The sequence below is a fragment of the Lethenteron reissneri genome, chromosome 69 (assembly GCF_015708825.2).
Source record: "Lethenteron reissneri isolate LAM-NWPU_2019-01 chromosome 69, ASM1570882v1, whole genome shotgun sequence".
In the NCBI taxonomy this organism is placed as follows: Eukaryota; Metazoa; Chordata; class Hyperoartia; order Petromyzontiformes; family Petromyzontidae; genus Lethenteron; species Lethenteron reissneri.
The window spans coordinates 7,769,128-7,778,346 of record NC_083847.1 but is presented as its reverse complement, the minus strand read 5'-3'; the positions used below and the strand labels follow the sequence as shown (position 1 = coordinate 7,778,346).

Sequence of the window (9,219 nt, the reverse complement as noted above, 5' to 3'; positions counted from 1 at the left end):
GTCATTTTAAACTAAACAGAAATTCACTCACTCACCTACTCACTTACCCACTCACTCACCCACTCACCCACCCACTCACCCACCCACTCATCCACTCACCCACCACTCACCCACCCACTCACCCACTCACCTGCCCACTCACTAACCGCTGCACTACCGCTCCCCGATGGGCGGCATTAGCCCAGCCATTACCCTGGCCAATTCATGGCCCCAACTAAGATATCGTATCTGTGAATGACCCCCCCCCACATCCCCCTACGACTTTTCACATCTTTCACTGCCCTTGAATCAAAGGATCGCACGCGGCTGTTTGTTTATGACCGCAGCGTTCAATGGGATCGCCGAGATAGTGGGGTTGACGACATTCCGCGCCCCGTGGGCCCCACATATAACGATGAGGGGGGTAGGGGGGGGCTATTGGGGTCACCCCCATGAGCTCCGTTAAACCGACCCCTGTTTATTGTTGGGTCCCTGATGGGTGCAGAGGGGAAGGGGTCTATCCACTGCTGGATGGAGTGCAATCGTCACCAGGATTTTTCTAATACTAGATGATGATGTCTCCACCCTGTATGTGTTCTCTAATGTAATCATCACCACCATGGTCTATTCACTGCTGGACGGAGATAAATGCGGTGGTGGTGATCATAATGATGATGTCTCTACCCACGCGTGCACTCTCTAATCCACGTGTCGATCTGTCTCTGTCAGCTTTCTTTAGAGCCTAGTCTCAAACAGTGTTAGACCAGAGGACACCAAAAGGCAACGCTGCCTAACACTGTTTGAGACTGGGCTCTAAAGAAAGCTGTCTATGGTGTGGACCAATCGGTTTCAAAGACAATGCCTTCATCATCCACTACCAGAGCATCTTTTTTGTTTGCTTGTTCGCCACAAGTGCCCTGTGTGTTTGGTTAATGCAGTAACTTGATTCCTCGCTGAAGGTTTCAGTTTGGTGTTGTAACATCTCTTGTTTCATTATGGCCAGAAAGGGTAAAGCCCATTTTCGTGTCATGTCAGGACGAAAAAACTACCCAGTGATGCTAGACTTGAGTCAAGTCATCCCAAACTTCACGGGTGAAGGGATCAGAGCGATCGTACGTGAGTGGCTGCGCACCTGTCGAAACAACGGCGAACCTTCACCGAAGGCCGTAAATCATGCTGCAGTCGGCTCGATTGCACCCAAAGGGAGCAAGCACTGGATTGGTATTTGACACGTGAGTACAGCTGTTGAGTCACGGTCGGATTTTCGTGCAGTGCTTCAAATGAACTTTCATTGGCGCGTTGATCCTTCCCGAGCATTTGGAGCGGATGAAGGCCCGAGTGTTGGGAAGGCAGGAAAGCACGATGGCCTACTTCTATGAAATAGGTCAGACTATGCCAGGAACTTCATTTGGAGTTCTCAGATTTTAAAAAAAGCTACTGGTGATTGGTCTGCGGTCCTGTGAGCTGAGCTTGCACCGGATTGTGCGCGCCCACTGCAACGCCGATAATTACCTGCACGATGATCTCCAAGAGGTCGAAGAGGCCTGCAGAGGGCTTGCCGATCGTATCTTCAAACGTGAACTGGGACACTGGAATCAAGAACAGACACGGTCCCAAGGATGAAAAAATGAGACCCAAATGAAGGGGCAAACAACACCATCCATCACCGGAAACACGACACGCTACAGCAACAACGGGGGTCCACCAGCAACAAGACACTAGAGTGGTGCCGATGATATAATGGCAACCAACTTGGGCAACATCCCTGCTGGCTGCCCATCACCACGTTAAACGTTGCATTTGCGGCATCTGTTAGTATCACAACTGACGACACGTCACAAGACGCCACGTGTCTCGATTTAAGTTGCGGCACCAGCGACAAGCAGACGACAGCTCTAGTGAGGAGGAGGAGGAGGTGTCACCTGAGACACCATCGCAACAGCATCAGACTGACACCAGCGGTGCCGGTGAAACGGAGATGCCTACCGACATTACTTAGGAGACATCAGCCTCCGCACCATTGGATACATGTCCGCAAACGTCAACGCCACCCACCGGCAAGACTTGAGGACTTGGCGTGCGCCTAAAAGTAGAAGTGCTTATGCACCATAACATGGTTTATGTTGTTGGTACATAGTATCGAAGTTTGTTTTTGTTGTTAATGTCAATGTCCCAGTTTTAATCGCAAAGCAGGGGGGGCCGATTTAAGCGTCAGAAAGAGGCCGTGTGGAGACAAGTTACATTTTAACCCATAGGCTTTCACGACCGATATTACCCAGGTGTTTTGGGTTAGACGCGTACAAAAAATATTTACGCGATCTCACCCAAAAAAACACATTTGTTATGGAACCGACACTTTTGTCGTCATGTTAAGAAGGGGCTGAGCCATTCTCTTCCTGACGTTTTGGGACAGTGAGCCACGCCGTGAGTTGGAGCGATACCGTGGGGCTTCGTGGTCGCCCGCCCTTTGTCGCTGTTGTTATCAATAACGAGTTTTATTGTTAGGAAACCATCCAGAGTACGGTGGTCTTTGACTATAACACTGGTCTACAATTTTTTAGACGCCGTCTGCTTCAGAGACGAAATGTGCTGTTTATTATGGATTTTGATGGGCTGAATTCAAATACGACAATGAAAAGAAATGATTGGCTACTGTTCCCAAGATATTTAAGTATTTACATTTTACATCTATATTGTGTAGTTTTAGATCATAAATTGTAAACCTAATTCTTTTCATGTGTTTATGGTCGCTTTACATGATAACATGTCACCTGTTCTGTTCATGTAACAGGGTTAAATAAATCAAATGTATTTTGAAGCAAAAGCCAAGCAAAAGCCAAAAAAACTACGAAGTATATATAAGTACATCGTTTAGTCCTTATTCAGTGTCTACTTGGCGCTTCTTGGCTTGTCTCTTGTATTAATTAAATGGAGCATCCCTTGACACTGTCCAGCAATAGTCTGCAAGCAGTGATGGGCTCCATTTGCCCTGATCGCGTTTCTCCATTGTTGCAATGTCCTGGTGACATCGCTCGCCATGCTCGTCGCTCACTGCTCTGCAGTTCGGTGGTAAAAAATCTCGATGAGAGTGCAAAAATGTATTTTTAGTAACGTGTTGCAACCAAGGCTTTTGTATGCCTTGAGGAAGTTTTCCACTAACTCCCCGTAGTTGTCTGCCTTGTGGTTTTCGAGAAAATGTGTTGCCACTAACTGTGAAAGGCTTTCCATCCCGTCTTTTCCTTGCCATGCAGTGCACTGTCAAATGCATCACCTCAACGAAGTTCACGAATCTGAGGACAACAAAGACACATTCCTTTATCTTAGCTTCACTTAACCTTGGAAATTTTCCACCGAGGTACAGTGATACCTCGGTTCACGAACTTAATTCGTGAACTGACTCTGGTCGCGAACCGAATTGGTCGTGAACCGAGGCACATTTTCCAATAGGGTTCAATGTAAATCCGGTTAATCCGTTCTGACCTTTTTTTTTGGTTTTTGAAGCACAAAAATATGAAACAAATTACAATACACATTAGTACTGTACAGTATAGTAATGTATAAAGAGAGAACACTAACCTTGCTTGAGATGACTTCAGTAAGCACTCAAACGGGTGAACTGTACAATACAGTAAGTACAGTATTGTACAGTACAGTACAATAGTACAGTACAGTACTGTATGTGCTAAAAAGCACACCAAAAAGCAAAAAGTCACTGAAAGTGTCTTCACAGTACTCACAGTACTTCTTTCTGTGTCTCTTCTTCTCTCCACGATCTTCCTACAGGAAGTCACGACCATGTGACAGCCTGGAAATAGCATTAAAATGGCCGCGGCTCCTGTTCGTGAACCGAAGCAGAGTTCGTGAACCGGAGCATATTTTTATGAATTTTTCTGTTCGTGAACCGAGTTGTTCGTGAACAGAAGCGTTCGTGAACTGAGGTATCACTCTGCTTGAAAGCTGCTTGTGTTTTGTCCATGGCTTTGACAACGTTCTTCATCAGACCCAGCTTGATGTGTAAGGGTGGTATCATTTCTAGAGCTGATATAGGGAAATATGTTCAGCAGAGGGATGTAAGCTTAGTTATGATTACATTATCCATGACTTCCAGGAATAAAATGATGCAATTAAAATCATGTATGATGCAATACCAGGTTCAGATTGCATCATTCATTGTTTTGCTAAAAAAACAAATATTGTCCAAATACAGTCATAGATTTATTCATAGATCCAGTCAAAGATGTATGTTAGTCATTTCTGGTGTAAATTGAGATCCCTTCCCTTTATAACTCACTTATCCTCCGCCATTCCCACGACAATGGTCGTATATACTGACCCAGTCGCATATCTTGAAAACTAGAGCCAATCAACAATTTTAAGCATAATAATTTTAATTCTCAGTGATCCATAATTAGTAAAGTTGGACTACATTTATTTCGGAAGAATTTTGGCTGTAGACCAGTGTAATCATCCCCGTCAACCCCTTATCAGTGCCCTACCTTATCACAGACCAATTCAGAACTTATTGGTAAGGGGCCATTCATTTGTTACGTACGCAAAAATCTGTCAAAACTTGACCCCTATGCACGTTTGACGCACCCCCCCCCCCGAATCCTATAGAATGCCCGATTTTTAATCCACGCAGAGACGATCAAGAATGAATAATATTAACGTGTTTAAGCAAACAGATAGTCCACCGCCGGACTATCTAACTCATGTGAAGGCCAATGTAGACAAACTATTATCGAGGCGTCAACCCCCCCCCCCGTTTCCTATGCGTACATTGTCAGTAGACCCCCCATACGCAAGCGTAAGAATTTGGGTTAACCCCCCCTCCCCCCTAAATGCGTACGTACTAAATGGATGGCCCCTAACCCCGTGCTTATTATAAATCTCAACGTTTATCCTACAAAGTCCCATCACAAGGAAAAACACAAATAGATAAACAAAAAATATGTATACTTTTTGCCCGTATTTAAACGGCTCTACGATATATGGACCTAAAAATTAAATTTCCCCTGTATAAGATTACGGGGTAAACCGTTTGGGTTGTGACAAGTATGCTACTATACACGACGCTACTATACACTACACTTTCTACGTTACTATACACTACTATACCACTACACTCCTATATACCTGCCAACCCTAATCAGTGCCCTACCTTATCACAGACCAATTCAGACCCAAGTGGTCACCCCATGCCCCTTATACATTTCAACGTTCATCCTACAAAGACCCATCACAAGGGAGAAACACAAACAAATAGACATAAAATATTGTTTTGCCAGTTTTGAACCGGCTGTCCACCGTGTGGACTTGAAAACTCAATTTCCCTGTACAATAACATGGGGTAAACCGTATAGGTTGATACGGTATAAGATAGTAAGGCGGCAAATTAGGAAATATATGGAATATATAGACGCACACACGCGCACGCTAAGTGGAGAGCAACCCAGCATCATTTGGTACAATAACAAGAGTGGGAACCATGGAGAATTAGTTAAACCGGCGGTCAAGATAAAGCGATGCATACCTTCATTACATTTATTTTCAGTAGTTTACAATAAAAGTTGCAAATAAATGAATGATATGCCCCCCTCGATTCCTAGTGTGAGGGACAAAGCAAAGCCCTGCCCCCTCCACCACTCCACTCCAAATATAGGAGTCAAACTCGGCCTATGGGGGTAATAGAGGGGTGAGTAGGGGATAGGGGAGGGGTCGGGCGTCACAGTAGAGGGGTGAGTAGGGGGTAGGGAGGGATAGGGGACGGGGTCACATGAGAGCAGTGCCTAGTGGATACACATTCAGTCACCTTGAAACCAAACAACTCACCTGGAATCACCCCAAAATAAAATAAAAACCCTATAATGCCTCGACCCCAAATCATCTGCACCCCGGCTAGTTGCATCAACCAAACAACACATTTTTTTCTCTCATAAATCTCCCGAAATGGAGAAGTCACACTCCCACCAGAAATAAAACCCACAAAGACGGCCGTGGGCATTCTGTAGAGCCATGAAAGATCTGAAGAATGCTGTTATATTCACTGCCCAATGAAAGCCACTCCACAGGACGCTGCTCATGCGGGCTATTTGGCAATGTTTGACCGTGCGTGTCAATGCAGTCTGGAGCAGATGTGGGTGACAGAAAAAGTGGGGTGTGGAGTGGAGGGTGGCAGATGGGGGGTTGGGGCTAAAGCGGAAACTATTTTGAGATATTTACTCATCGCATAATTTCTAAAACCAAACCGAGCCATTTATTTTATCTTTCCAGGTGTAAAACCCCACTGACCTGCGTAGCTTCTTTTGTCTGAAGCAACCTGGCCATCGCAAAGTATAGCAGCTCAGCAAAGTGGCCAATATAATTTTTACGTGGAAGTTTGTAGCGGGCAGCCAAATACTCTCAAACGCTTGCAGCTCTCTTCATATTCTGTAACAAAAGAGGCAGCAAGGAAAGCAAACTTGCTCACTTGCTCACTCGAGCACCTCGGTGGGGGGTGTGCGGGGGTGTCCACGTCGATAAATCCGAAGCGGCAGCCGCAAGACGCCTTCAGTCGGGGACTCTTCGAGGATCCTGTTGCCCCGGCTTATCGACCGCGGCGGCGGTGGTGGCGGCAGCAGAAGCAGCCAGTTGTGTCTGCTGAGCCCGACCCGGGGAGCCGATTACAGCTGCCGCCGAGCGTTCAATGAGATGGCCTGGTTCAAGAAAATAGCTGCAGCGGGTGTGTGCTTCTTGGTCGGCTTGACGGTCAGCATCAGCTTCATTCGCGTGAAGTTGTCCACGGGACCGCAGGCGATGCGGCACCTCCAGATGCCCGACATCGGGGGATCCCGATTCCCCATCGACTGCGAGGCCGTCGTTGTGCGGGGCGACAACGCCGACAACGACGCGACCTCGAACGCGGCACTGCTGGCCCTGACGGTGGAATTCCGGAAGGGGGCGAATCTCGACGAGGGCGGCCTGCTAAACGCGACGCACGACTGCGCGGCCTTCAAGCGTGAGCGGCGCTACTTGACTTTGCCGCTGAGCCGTGAGGAGGCGGCCTTCCCCATCGCCTATGCCATCATCGCCCACCACCGCGTGGACATGCTGGAGAGGCTGCTGCGTGCCGTCTACGCCCCACAGAACCTCTACTGCCTCCACGTGGACGCCAAGTCCCCCCGCGCCTACCTGGAGGCGGTGCGCGCCCTCGCCGCCTGCTTCCCCAACGTGTTTGTGGCCCGCCGGCTGGAGGCGGTGGTCTACGCCTCGTGGTCGCGCGTGCAGGCCGACCTCAACTGCATGCGCGAGCTGGTGGAGCGGGCCGGCGAGCACCCCTGGAGGTACTTCATCAACCTCTGCGGCCTCGACTTCCCCATCAAGACCAACCTGGAGATTGTGCGGGCGCTGCGTGGGCTGCACGGCTCCAACAGCTTGGAGTCGACGAAGACCCCGGGCTACAAGAGGCATCGTTGGGAGTATCACTACGAGGTCGTGGGCGACCTAGTGAAAATCACGGACGTCAAGAAGTCCCCCCCGCCCATCCCGTCGCCGATGTTCGCGGGCAGCGCCTACATGGTGGTGACGCGTGCCTTCGTGGAGCACGTGCTGAGCGACCCCACGGCTCAGGCCTTCGTGGAGTGGTCGAGGGACACCTACAGCCCCGACGAGCACCTGTGGGCGACGCTGCAGCGGATGCCCGGGGTTCCCGGCTCTACGCCCTGGCACAACGCGTACGACGCGACGGACGTGTCGGCGATCGTGCGCGCCGTCAAATGGTCCTCGTTCCAGGGAGACGTGGCCACGGGGGCGGCCTACCCGCCCTGCCGCGGCGCTTACGTGAGGCAGATCTGCGTCTACGGGGTGGGCGACCTGCCGTGGCTCGTGCGGCAGCGCCAGCTCTTCGCCAACAAAGTGGACACAGCGGTCGACCCTGTGGCTGTGCATTGCCTGGAGTGGTACCTCCGCAACAGGGCGGTGACGTGGGCGGACAGGATGCAAATTGAATGTTTGTCTTGGGATTGAGTGGTTCCTCGCTTGACGGAATTGTGCCTATGTTTTTTTTTTAATGCAGCCTTGAGGACATCAGTACAATGCCATTCGGGATAGTTTGAGGACCGTCAATGAGATTTTAAGTAAAAAAAAAAATCTTGATTTGAAGCTTTCGTGACTGCAGGAATCCATACTCTTTGGTTCTTTCGATAAAGTCACGCTTGTGTTGCCCCTGAAACGTTGTGATTTATTTTATTTTACCGAAAGAACCAAAGAGTATAAAAAAAAAAAATCAGTTTTTATTGGTATGTTATACTAATGCAGCAAACCCATCCCTCTCGCGGTTTTGTGGTTTCACAGCGAATTTATATTTGACCGATGGCGCCACCCTGGCTCGACCATTCGTGGTTCACTGCAAAATTCCAGCTGTGCAGTGTCGCAACTGCACTACTCGCAATGACGTTGCTGTGGAAGAACCCACGCAGCGTCGTCTTGTGTCCGCCTTGTCTCCCTCCGTCTTGTCTACGCCTCGTCTCCCTCCATCTTGTCTCCCTCCACCTTGTGTCCCTCCATCTTGTCTCCATCTTGTCGTCCTCCATTTTGTCTCTGTCTTGTCTCCCTCCATCTTGTCTCTGTCTTGTCTCCCTCCATCTTGTCTCCACCTTGTCTCCCTCCACCTTGTCTCCCTCCGCGTTGTCTCCCTCTGTCATGTCTCCGCCTTGTCTTCCTCCATCTTGTCTCCACCTTGTCTCCACCTTGTCTCCCTCTGTCATGTCTCTGTCTTGTCTTCCCCCATCTTGTCTCCACATTGTCTCCCTCCATCTTGTCTCTGCCTTGTCTCCCTCTGTCATGTCTCCACCTTGTCTTCCTCCATCTTGTCTCCACCTTGTCTTCCTCCGTCTTGTCTCCCTCCGCCTGGTCTCTGTCTCGTTTCCCGATCGGGGCTCCCAGGTCATGCGGTGTTCCCAGCCTCCAACGAGGAGGCCATGAGGTTCAGCCTCACCGCGATTTGCTTTCCTGGAAAATCGCGTTGCGGCTGAATCAGAGGTCGCAACCGGGTACCCGATACCCGGTACGGGTAGCCGTTTGCGACCCTGGTGCAGCCGGGTACGGGTAGGCCGTGAGTCACTGGTGAGTCACCGTTTGTCACTCAGTTCGGGTAGGGTAGGGTACGGGTAGGGAACGGGTAACCGTATCCGGCCGGGTACGGGTACCCATTTGCGACCCTGGTGCGGCCGGGTCGGGTAAGGAATCAAAACCCGTTTGCGA

The 9,219-nt window shown here is 49.5% G+C and overlaps 1 protein-coding gene across 1 annotated transcript; it reads left to right on the top strand.

Annotated features, from left to right (window-relative positions):
* The first annotated feature begins 5,324 nt into the window (after positions 1–5,324).
* On the top strand, positions 5,325–8,990 carry LOC133360685 (beta-1,3-galactosyl-O-glycosyl-glycoprotein beta-1,6-N-acetylglucosaminyltransferase-like). The gene is made up of 3 exons (XM_061579476.1): positions 5,325–5,329; positions 6,510–7,966; positions 8,920–8,990. Exons 1-3 carry the CDS (start codon positions 5,325–5,327, stop codon positions 8,988–8,990), a joined length of 1,533 nt encoding a protein of 510 aa, XP_061435460.1.
* Positions 8,991–9,219: the final 229 nt, after the last annotated feature.